The sequence below is a fragment of the Heteronotia binoei genome, chromosome 14 (assembly GCF_032191835.1).
Source record: "Heteronotia binoei isolate CCM8104 ecotype False Entrance Well chromosome 14, APGP_CSIRO_Hbin_v1, whole genome shotgun sequence".
NCBI lineage: Eukaryota > Metazoa > Chordata > Lepidosauria > Squamata > Gekkonidae > Heteronotia > Heteronotia binoei.
In genome coordinates, this window is record NC_083236.1 from 13,826,450 (window position 1) to 13,838,927 (window position 12,478).

At 49.1% G+C, this 12,478-nt stretch overlaps 1 protein-coding gene across 1 annotated transcript in view; it reads left to right on the forward strand.

Annotated features, from left to right (window-relative positions):
• The window catches only part of PSD2 (pleckstrin and Sec7 domain containing 2), a 93,891-nt gene that overhangs the window by 42,748 nt on the left and 38,665 nt on the right, over positions 1–12,478 (forward strand). The window contains exon 7 of the mRNA XM_060254360.1: positions 7,979–8,068. Within this exon, the coding sequence (XP_060110343.1) occupies positions 7,979–8,068 (90 nt within the window). The remainder of the gene's footprint in view (positions 1–7,978; positions 8,069–12,478) is intronic.

Below are 12,478 nucleotides of genomic sequence, written 5' to 3' on the forward strand. Positions count from 1 at the left end.
AACTCAGCAGGATTGCCTGACCTAGGCCCTTAGTGGCAGCCCCAGGGAGGCTGCACAGAAAACGTAGTAGATAGTCAGATACTTCTAACCACAGGCCAGGCTCCCTTCCCCTTCGATTTGCCCACTGTCTGCCTCTAAAGTTATGTCTTTGAGAATTATTTTACGGCATTGCAAAGTCATTCCAGTAACAAGCCTCTCTGGAACCCTTTTAAGCAGTGCTGGATGTGCAGAACTGGATGCTCAGAGGACTCCTAATGATTAAGCAAAAGACTGCTCTCAGTGTAAGCCCATAATGGCGGGGGGGGGGGGCGCTGGTAGCTGTTGTCACTGACCTTTTTATTAGCTGTGGATTGAAAGTGGACTTTTGAGGCTCCTTGATATACACTGGAATGTGAGTCACCCCTGCTAAGTGCTGGCTTTTTCAAAAAGAAGCTGCGGTGGAGGACGGGAGAGCCACATGCACAGACGGCACTCCAACGCCTTCCAGACTGACAGGGCGCTGCCGCTGCTTGGCCTTCTCGAATCCGGGAAATATGGCTTCGTCTTTCACAAAGCTCTACCACAGTTCATAACGTCACAGGCAGAAACATAGTTGTGCGTGGATAAGTTGCCAGATCCTGCAGAAAGACTCTGGCCGCTGTCCAAAGACTGGTGGGAAGTGAGATCTCCTTGATCGCACCTGCTCAAGGGCCCCTTCGTAACTGGCCATTCTTGCCAATGCTTATTTGCCATCCAAACCTTTCTGTCGCACCATGACCATCCCTTACTCCTCCATCAGTCATGGCAAGTGGATCTCAGTGAAATAACAGCAGCACCAGACTTGGACTCCGTTGGTTTTGTCATCCCCAAGTCTGTGGCTCATGTTCTGATCCTCCAAGCACAGGGCTGCCAGGTCCAAGTTGGGAAACCCCTAGAGATGTGGGGGTGGAGCCTGGGGAGGACAGGGACCTCAGTGGGAAACAATGCCATGGAGTCCACACACCAAAGCATCCATGTTCTCCAGGGGAACTGGTCTCTGTTGCCTGGAGACAGCTGAGATTATGGGAGATTGCCAGGTTCCACCTGGAGGCTGGCATCACTATAATCAAGGTATTAGGACACTTATTTGTCCCTTAGAGTGAATGTGCTTTGGGTCCAAGAGACTGAGGGATGAACTAGTGCTGCTGACAGGGGCTTCAAGGTGAGCAGCTAACCCAGCCCTGCTTCTCTTCACCTGCAGTGCTGACCTGCCTTACAGTGTTGTAGTGTGGTTTACTGAGGTCAGCCCCTTCCTCAAGACCGCTGGCATCTCCGTGGTGGGTTTCCCCTCGACAAAATTTGTTTGCTGCCCTGAAAAGGCTTCCCAGGCTGGCAGCTGCCTTCCTGTGCCTAATGGGTTGACCAAGGGGCAACAGCAGGTGGGGTTGCCAAGCCTCCAGGTGGGGTCTGGAACTCCAGATTTCAGAGATCAGTTCCCCTGCAGGAAATGGCAGAGGGTCAACTGTATGGCATCACATCCCCTCTGAGGTCTTTCCCCTCCCCAAGTACCATGTTCCCCATACCCCATCCCAAATCTCCAGGAATTAAGAACATAAGAGAAGCCATGTTGGATCAGGCCAATGGCCCATCGAGCCCAACACTCTGTGTCACATAAGAACATAAGAGAAGCCATGTTGGATCAGGCCAATGGCCCATCGAGCCCAACACTCTGTGTCACATAAGAAGCCATGTTGGATCAGGCCAATGGCCCATCCAGTCCGTGTCACATAAGAGAAGCCATGTTGGATCAGGCCAGTGGCCCATCCAGTCCAACACTCTGTGTCACACAGTGGCCAACCCCCCCCCCCCCCCACACACACACACACAAGTGCCATCAGGAGGTTCACAAGTGAGGCTAAAGGCCCTTTGTACCAGAGAGGGGGGGGGGGGGGGGAATAGCAGCTCCAGGATGGGATGGTGCCCGACGACTTAGCTCTCCAACCCCAGGTCCCTTCCAGAGGCAGATATGGCTTCCACATCCTGGCAGTCCCCTGCCAAAATTTTCCAACCCAGTACTGGTAACTCTAACAGCAGGATTTAATTGTTTCCATGCCCAGTGGGGAAGTTTCTGGCCATTGCTAAAGAGTGTATAAAACACTTTCCCCCCTTTCAGACCAGTTGTCCAAAAGCCTTCTCCAAATTACAGAAGAGACTGTACCCGGTATATTGCAAGGCAGCTTTTTAAATTGTTTGTACTTTGTGTGTGTGTTTGTGTGTGTGGTGTGTGTGTATGTGTGTGCACCAAGACTTTATGATGACTTCTGGTGACAGACCCCTACTGGGGAGCTGGAGGATATTCAGAGAGGTAGCTGAATAAAACCTGCCTCTGCATCCCAGCTCTGGTAATCCAAGGAGGTCTTCCTTTCAGGTACTTGCCAGAGTCAACCCTGCTTAGCTTCCGAGATATGACGAGGTTGGGCTTGCCTGGGCTGTCCAGGTCAGGGCTCAAGGCAGCTTTTAGAGTGAAGTCCTTGACTTCTCAGATTTAGTTCCCCATCTTTGAGGAAACTTGCCACAAATATGTATATATTTTTTGGAAAACTGCAATAAATGCATTTGCTGTTTGAACATAAGAAGAGCCCTGTGGTCCATCTAGTCCAGCATCGGCCCAGTGGTCCATCTGGTCCAGCATCCTGACTCACATGGTGAGCAGCCAGTTCCTATGGAGGGCCAACAACCAGGGCCTAGAGGCCGAGGCTGTCCCCTGGGGTTGCCTCCTAGCACTGAGGTTGAGAGCTTTCCTGCTTCTGAATGTGGAGGTTCCCTTTAGTCACCATGGCTGGTTGCCACTGATAGACTTGTGCTCCTTGAATCTGTCTTGTCCTCTTATAAGAACATCAGAAGACTGGACATTTCTGTTCAGTACAAACACTTGCAGCTATCTTGTACTGAATCAGACCCTTGGCCCATCAAATTCAGTATTGTCTACTCAGACTGATCCAGGCTGAGAACCTTCACATGTCCTGCCACCTGGGCCTCACCGGAGCTGGCCAGTGATTGACCATGAGCCCTTCTGCCTGCCAAGCAAGTGCTCTGAGCCACAGCCCCTGACTCCCGAAAGGCGTATTAGCTCCTGTGCACAGAGGTCACATCAATGTCTTTTCATATTTCTGCAGATGTAATTAAGGCAGAATTTCTATGAGGCTGGAAGTGGAGCTTTGCATACTATAGAGCATCACAAGCTGTCATGCTCATAAAGGCCAGCAGAATATCCTTTGAAACTTTTTAAAGGATTTTCAGCGTTCAGAAATCCCAACAGCAGACAGCACATTTTTACATAAGGAGGCGGGGGGGGGGGAGAGAGAGGCAAAAGTGAGTTGGAGGAAAAGCCACACTAAGGGGGGAGCCAGCAGTGAGGAAGGGGAGCCAGAAGGAGACAGGAGAAAACTTAGAACCAGCAGCAAGTCAGAAAAGAGGCAAAAGGGATTTTCCCTCCCTTACAAGTTAAGAACATAAGAGAAGCCATGTTGGATCAGGCCAACGGCCCATCCAGTCCAACACTCTGTGTCACACAGTGGCAAAAAATGTTATATACACACATACACTGTGGCTAATAGCCACTGATGGACCCGTGCTCCATAGTTTTATCTAAACCCCTCTTGAAGGTGGCTATACTTGTGGCCGCCACCACCTCCTGTGGCAGTGAATTCCACATGTTCATCACCCTTTGGGTGAAGAAGTACTTCCTTTTATCCGTTTTAACCTGGCTGCTCAGCAATTTCATCGAATGCCCACGAGTTCTTGTATTGTGAGAAAGGGAGAAAAGTACTTCTTTCTCTACTTTCTCCATTCCATGCATTATCTTGTAAACCTCTATCATGTCACCCCGCAGTCGACGTTTCTCCAAGCTAAAGAGTCCCAAGCGTTTCAACCTTTCTTCATAGGGAAAGTGCTCCAGCCCTTTAATCATTCTAGTTGCCCTTCTCTGCACCTTCTCTAAAGCTATAATATCCTTTTTGAGGTGCGGCGACCAGAACTGCACACAGTACTCCAAATGAGACCGCACCATCGATTTATACAGGGGCATTATGATACTGGCTGATTTGTTTTCAGTTCCCTTCCTAATAATTCCCAGCATGGCATTGGCCTTTTTTATTGCAAACGCACACTGTCTTGACACTTTCAGTGAGTTATCTATCATGACCCCAAGATCTCTCTCTTGATCAGTCTCTGCCAGTTCACACCCCATCAACTTGTATTTGTAGCTGGGATTCTTAGCCCCAATGTGCATTACTTTGCACTTGGCCACATTGAACCGCAGTTGTCACGGGGTCCCCTCTAGGCAGTAACAGGAACATGATCACACCAAAGCAAACTTGATGAAGCAAAACACAAATCAGTTACTCAAATATTCAGCATATAGCCACTCCCAATGTCCTATCATGTACAAAACAAGTCACTTCCAAAGTATCATGGTTGGAGCAAGTCAGGGTTTCCAAGGCTGGTCAATCTCTACGTGGGACCTGGAGAACTCCCAGAATTACAGCCGATCTCCAGGTGGTTGCCCTGGAAAAAATGGCTGCTTCGTAGGGTTAAGTCTACAGCATGATGTTCCTCCCCTCCACACAGCCTGCTTTCCCTAGGCTCCATCCACAAATTCCCAAGAATTTCCTGGCCTAGAGTTGGCAAGCTTTTCCTTTCTTTACCATTTAACTTTTCGATGGCCAGATTTGATAAGGTTTTGGATTCTCATAGACATTCAGACTATCTGGACTCCATGGAAGCTGCAGTTTTCATTGCTGCCATCTTGTTGGATGCGGCACTTGCATGGGGGTAACGGAGAATGTTCAAAAATTCTGTGCCTTTCCTGGCACAAAATGGGTCGTCCTAGGGTTGCCAGCCTCCAGGTGGCATCTGGAGATCTCTAGTTATTACAGTTGATCTCCAGACAACCAAGATCAGTTCCCCTGGAGAAACTGGTTGCTTTGGAGGGTAGACTCTGGCATTTAACCCTTCAGAAGTCCCTCTCCTCACCAAATCCCACTCTTTCAAGGCTCCACCCTCAAAATCTCCAGGTATTTCCCAACCCGGAGCTGGCAACTCTAATCCTCTTGTAGTTACTTACAAGAGGCAAAAAAAGCAAAAAAGCAAGTGGAAAAGCAAAAAAGCAAGTGGCCCAATTCATACTAGGAAGAATGGAGAGTCCTGAAAGGCCTCTGATGCCCACTCACTTCCTTCAGAGTGGCTGGGCACTGTGGGAAACATCGTTGCCACGGTGTCCTGTTGCCCACATTCATACACTAAATCCTTCTGAGAAGCAATATGAGATAGGGTGAGGAAGGCTGGGCACCTCACCAGTCATCACTGTTTGCAGATTAAATGGGCATTCTATTCAAACAAGTCAAGCTGTCAAGATCCCATGCTCCTACAAAGATGAAGGACACCCAATGGAGCTGGTTGGAAAAACACGACCTGATAAACCACAAAGCTAAAATAACGCTTAAAGCAAGGGATGCCAACCTCCAGGTAGGACCTGGGGATCCTCCAATATTACAACTCACGTCTAGACTACAGAGACCAGTTCCCCTGGAGAAAATGGCTGCCTCAGAGGGCGGCCTCTGTGGCATTGCACCCCGGCCCTAGACTGTCTGGCATCCCCCAGGCAAGGCTGACCTCTGGCGACCCCCCCCCCTGCACTGATAGCATCATCAAGTCACACAGGGCACCCACTTTGGCACCCCCAGAAAGCTGGCGCCCTAGGCAATTGCCTAGTGGCAGAGCAGGCCCTGATTGCACCCCACAGAGGTCCCTGAACTCCCCGGGCTCCACCCCCACAGCTCAGGAGTTTCCCAGCCTGGATTGGGCAGCCTCACCCTCCCATCCCCCTGGTGGCCAGGAGGGACCCGGCAAGCCTGCTTTATGCACCTGGGATACAAATAAACACAAATGAATAAGAACGAGTTGATCCCACCCACTGATCAGAAGTGTTCATTTTGGGCGTTTTCCCACAGAGCTTACCTCGGAGCGACGTCCCTCTTCACCGCGCAGCGTCTGCGCAGATTTCCCACCAACTGCTCCGCATAACCCGGAAGAGCCGCGGCTTTTGCGTCGCTAACGTAAACTGGTTTTTAGCGGTTTACATCTGCGACGCAAAAGGTCCGGCACTTCCGGGTTATGCGGAGCAGTTGGTGGGAAATCCGCGCAGACGCTGCGCGGTGAAGAGGGACGTCGCTCCGAGGTAAGCTCTGTGGGAAAACGCCCTTTGTTGTCACAGAAGGTCTGATAAGAGCTGTTGTCACAAGCCTAAAGGAAAATAATCTGTCATGACACCATTGCTCATTCCCTGCATTTCACTTTCCTGTGCGAGATTACCACACGACGCTTATTTAGCTACCTTCCTTATGCGAGTGTTGTTAAAATAGTTGCCAGGTTTGCTTCTCTACCAGGGCTTTTCTACTTTCGTAATGTTTTACAAGGAACCAACAAAATCAGTGTATTGCTACCATTCAGGCTTGATGAGCAAAGAAAGATGCCAAAAGCTTCCATGGCATAAAGACCACTGTCACGTAACAAAGGCTGGGGCCTGGAGACCTAGAATCCCATCTGATTTCCAGACTACAGAGATCAGTTCCCCTGGAGAAAATGGCAGCTTCGGAGGGCAAACTCAATCGTATACCATAGATTGTAGGTGAAATCCCTCTCCAGATCTCCTTTCCACAGGCACAGATCCCAGATCTCCAGGAATTTCCCAAGCCAGAGTTGGCACATTTCAAATAGGCCTTATGAAAAGAAGGTAGGGTGGGATGACCTCTGTATCACCGATGGGAAAAGCATCCTCTGGGGGCCGTGGCTCAGTGTTAGAGTATCTGTTTGATATGCAGAAGGTCCCAGGTTCAATCCCTGGTATCCCAATTAGGAGATCCAGGCTGTAGGTGATGTGAAAGGCTTCAGCCTGAGACCCTGGGGAGCTGCTGCCAGTCTGAGTAGACAATACTGACCTTGGTGAGCCAAGGGTCTGAGTCAGTATGAGGCAGCTTCATGTGTGCTCTCAAAACAGGTCTTCCAGAGGGCTGGAGACTGCAGCCCAGATGTTCACAGTGTAAGGCCTTATCTTGGTGATCCCCAATGTGCCATCCAGTGATATGTTTCCTGTTGCTCATATCCCACCAAAGACATCTCTTCCCAAAGCAAAGAGCCATTCCTGGCTTTATACACTTCACTGAAGCAGGAGACACTTCAGTCAAGCCTAGGAGGCATCACCTTTACTTCTGCAGGAAGCACCCATTTGGAAACCCCTTGGCTTGAGACTTCCCAGCATTTTGGGAAAGGCCCCCTGCCCTCATGTCAGCCATTCCGTGGTGCGGCCCACTACCCTCTCTCCAAATTCCATTGGTGGCTCCATGTAATTGGGGATCCCTGCCTTATCAGCTAGACATTTCTGCAGCAATTTTCCATTCAAGAATACCCACAGCAGCTCATAAAATAGCACATTAATTACAATAAGATATTAATAAAAATGGCAACTAAGGACCACTGATTTTCCTGAAAGGTCTTCCAGAGCAAACAAGGCTTCCAGTGGCCTGCAGCAGTGGTGCTGGTCCTCCACAGTCACATAGGTAAATGCTAAATAATGCAGTCACACGTGCTAAATCATGTGGTTTCAATCCAGTAGCCATTTGCTAGTGGATTTTGCCATTTCGCACAGAAAAATCCAGCTGCAAAGTACACTGAAAGTACATTATTCAAAGTGTGTAAAAATGTCAATTGTCACGTGCTTCCACAGGAAACTTGTCCAATCATCAGTTCTTTCTTTTACCTTCTCTTTACTTATTTAGAAAATTCCTATGCTGTACCAAACTCTCCAGAGAAGCTGCTCAAGGTTTCTGCACAGTTGCACTTAGTCCAAGGGTTGTGTCCAGAAGTGTTTGCCTTGCATTATTACATTTTGTGCCTAGCATTTCAGAACAGTCGGATGAAAGCATAAAGACATTCCAGTGATTGGCTCTCTTCTGCATTACAGAATATCGGGAAGAAAATGTCCTGCCAACAATTTACTGCCAACCTGGATGGATTAAACGATGGGAAGGATTTTCCAAAGGATTTGTTAAAGGTAAGGCTGTGAAATAGGACTGAGAAATTCCAGGAGATTTGCAAATGCAGCTTGGGGAGGTGAGAAATTTAAGGATGGGAGGGACCTCTGTGGGGTGCGATGCCAAAGAGCAGGGGTGGCCAACGGTAGCTCTCCAGATTTTTTTTGCCTACAACTCCCATCAGCCCCAGTCAGCATGGCCAATGGCTGGGGCTGATGGGAGTTGTAGGCAAAAAACATCTGGAGAGCTACCGTCGGCCACCCCTGCCATAGAGCCCGCTTTCCAAAACAGAGGAGCTGATCTCTATAGTCTGGAGACCAGTTGTAATTCCAAGGGATCTCCGGGCCCCAGTTGGAGGTTGGAAGGCCAACTTTGAAATCAGAGAAAGAGAAGGACAAAGCAGGGAGAGGTCACACATCATGGCTAGAAAAGGAAATGCCTACAACTGAGGGACCTTTGAACGTACAAGGAATAAAAATGAGCTCCTGAGAAATCCTACATGACATGAGATGAGTGGACATGAAAGCTAGCTGGATTCAGCCTTAGCGACTGACTGCATGTTTTAAAAAAGCCCCAAATGGGTAGGGTTGCCAACTCCAACTTTGGAAATTCGAAGGCGGAGGCTGGGATGGTGGGGTTTAGGGAGGAGAGAGACCTCAGTAGGATACCATGCCATGCAGTCCACCTCTGGGTTGCCAAGTCCAATTCAAGAAATATCTGGGAACTTTGGGGGTGGAGCCAGGAGACATTGGGGGCGGAGCCAGGAGCAAAGGTGTGACGAGCATAATTGAACTCCAAAAGGAGTTCTGGCCATCACATTGAAAGGGACCGCACACCTTTTAAATGCCTTCCTTCCATAGGAAATAATGAAGGATAGGGGCACCTTCTTTGGGGGCTCATAGTATTGGACCCCCCTGGTCCAGTCTTTTTGAAACTTGGGAGTTATTTTGGGGAGAGCCACTGGATGCTATGCTGAAAATTGTGGTGTCTCTACCTCATAAAACAGCCCTCCCCAGAGCCCCAGAGACCCGTGGATCAATTCTCCATTATTTTCTATGGGAATAAGTGTCCATAGGGAATAATGGAGTGCCCAACAGACATTTCCCTCCCCTCCCCCTGCTTTCTGATGACCCCTGAAGCGGGGGGAGGGCCTCCAAACCGGGGGATCCCCTTCCCCCACCTGGGGATTGGCAACCCTAGTCCACCTTCTAAGGCAGCCATTTTGTTCAGAAGAAGTGAAATACATGTTTTAATAAATAAATGACAATCAATTATCGTAGCCTGATTTATAATTCTAGGAGATCTCCTGCCCTCACCTGAAGGTTGGTGTGGTGTCCTTGGGCCTGCGCCACTTTTGACACATGAGGGAGGGGGCTGTGTAACTGGATGCATTTTAGTAACAGACTCTTGCTGCCCCTGCAGAACAAGCCTGTTAAGCGAGACGATTCTAGCCCACGTTTCTCTTTGTTGTGCAGGGACTTCCTTAGGAGAGAAGCAGCCCTCCTGAGCAAGCTAAAGTGTTACAGAATCTGGAAAGAAAATGGGTTGCTTAGAATCATAGAGCTGAAAGGGACCTCCAGGGTCATCGAGTCCAACCCCTTGCACAATGCAGGAAACTCACAAATACCTCCCTCTAAATTGACAGGATCTTCATTGCTGTCAGATGGCCATCCAGTCTCTGTTTAAAAACCTCCAAGGAAGGAGAGCCCACCACCTCCTGAATAATCATAGAATCATAGAGTTGGAAGGGACCTCCAGGGTCATTGAGTCCAGCCCCCTGCACAATGCAGGAAACTCACAAATACCTCCCTCTAAATTCACAGGATCTTCATTGCTGTCAGATGGCCATCCAGCCTCTGTTTCAAAACCTCCAAGGAAGGAGAGCCCACCACCTCCTGAATAATCATAGAATCATAGAGTTGGAAGGGACCTCCAGGGTCATCGAGTCCAACCCCCTGCACGATGCAGGAAACTCACAAATACTTCCCTGTAAATTCACAGGATCTTCATTGCTGTCAGATGGCCATCTAGCCGTTTACGAATAGCATGTTGCTTTCCTCAGCATTGCTCATGGAGCCAGAAACTCAGTAGCTCCTTGTTATGTGCCCTGTTCCCGGAATTGGTTTGTGGTCTAGATGCCATGTAGCAACTGGCTTTTCATTTCTCAGCATGCCAAACAAGAATGGAGGCAGATAGGGCAGGACAGAAAAGCCCCAAGTCAAGCCAGAGATAGGATGTTATGAAATCAGGCCAGCCCAGGATTAAGAATCAAACCCCACAAATCTAGCAGTCGTCACACCACAAATTGAAAGGCCAGACCTGAAGGCAGGAGCTTTGTATCTACAGGACAATGCTCATTGGACCCTTCAGTCAGCTGTTTGCTGCAGCTCTTCATGGTTCCTTCATAGTCAGTGTTCTTCCTCTGAGGGCCTTCTTGAGGAGAGTGTGGGGCTGCAGGGAAGACTGAGCCAGCAACTCTCCTTGAAACAGGAATCTTGGACAGAGCACGGAAGATGGCTCTGAGGCCACCTACCCCAAGATCTAGGGGAGGGATGGTGGCTCAGTAGTAGAGCATCTGCTTGGTAAGCAGAAGGTCCCAGGTTCAATCCCTGGAGTCTCCAACTAAAAAGGGTCCAGGCAAATAGGTGTGAAAAACCTCAGCTTGAGACCCTGGAGAGCCACTGCCAGTCTGAGTAGACAATACTGACTTTGATGGACCCAGGGTCTGATTCAGTATAAGGCAGCTTCATATGTTCATATGATCTGGTTTGGAGCTCCTCAGTGTGTAAAACTGGGATCAGTCTTACAATTTCAATCCTATGTGTTCAGCTAGAATATTTATATTCAATAGTTGGAGATCTGAAAGCAAGCCAGGTGGATGGGATTTGCCATTCCTATACAGCAGTTCACCATAACAACCGCTCGCTGTTTTCTATGCATGACGGGAGAGGTTCATTCCATGATAATTTCCTCCTACAACAATGGAGTTAAACACATTTGATCTCATTAATACAGTAAAATGTGGGAACAGTCACTTAGACTGATTCCTCACTAGCAGTTGCTCTGCCCTGGGCTTCTGCTTTCCCCAGCTCAAGCAATCAGTTCCCCACCAGTTGCTGCAGGGACGCATTTTGAGCCGCTCCTCCCTCCAATTTCTCTCACAGTTTCTTGCTCTCCAAAAAACAAGAGCAAGAAACCGCCAGGGAAATTGGAGGGAGCCATGGAGGCCCAGGTTACCACCACTGCCAGATCTGCCTTTCCCCATCTGAGGCGGGTCAGACAGTTGGTCCCGCATCTCGCCCCCCATGACCTGGCCACGGTGACCCATGTGATGGTCAATTCCAAGCTAGATTATTGTAACTCTCTCTGCATGGGGCTGACCTTGACCCTACTCCAGAAATTCCAGCCTGTGCAGAATGCTGCTGCAAGGATGTTGACATCACTGCAAGGATGTTGGAGAGCCAGTTTGGTGTAGTGGTGAAGTGCGCGGACTCTTATCTGGGAGAACTGGGTTTGATTCCCCACTCCTCCACTTGCACCTGCTGGAATGGCCTTGGGTCAACCAGAGCTCTGGCAGAGGTTGTCCTTGAAAAGGCAGCTGCTGTGAGAGCCCTCTCCAGCCCCACCCACCTCACAGGGTGTTTGTTGTGGGGAAGGAAGGTAATGGAGATCGTGAGTCGCTCTGAGACTCTTTGGAGTCCAATATCTTCTTCTATCATCACCTATATGGTCACGGATCCATCCTGTGCTGCATGAACTGCGCTGGCTACCTATTGAGTACTGGATCCAGTTCAGAGTGCTGGCACTTACCTTTAGAGCCCTATATGGCCGGGGCCCAGCATACCTTCAGGACTGCCTCTCCCTGTATGAGCCCTGGAGGTCTTTATGATCAGTGACCCAACACTTTTTGGAGGTACCCAGCCTTGGAGACGTCTGTCTTGCCTCAACAAGGGACAGGGCCTTTTTGGCCCTGGCTCCTGCCTGGTGGAATGAGCTCCTCTTGGAGATCTGGGCCCTTCAGGACCTTCTCCAGTTCTGCAGGGCCTGTCAAACAGAGCTCTTTCACCAGGATTTCAGCAGAGGCAACACACCTCACTTGTTATTCGCCTCCCCCACTTCTATTCCATCTCAATGATGTAGGACCTGCTAGACCTGGACAATGGGCCATGCCGTGAGGCAGAATTTGTCATTTTTAGCTTTCAGTGTTTTAGCTTTCAGTGTTCAGTTCTGCAATTTTAGATTTTATATATTTTAATTTTGTTTTAACTATTGACTGTCTGTTTCTATGACGTAACCTTCCCTGAGCCTGTTCTATGGGAACGGCAGGCTATAAATCGAATAAAATAAACAAACAAACTGGATTTTGGCATTTGGAGTGGGTATTCCTATTGGTGGCAGTTTTAGATTTCCTAAAAGCAGGGCTGTGAAGA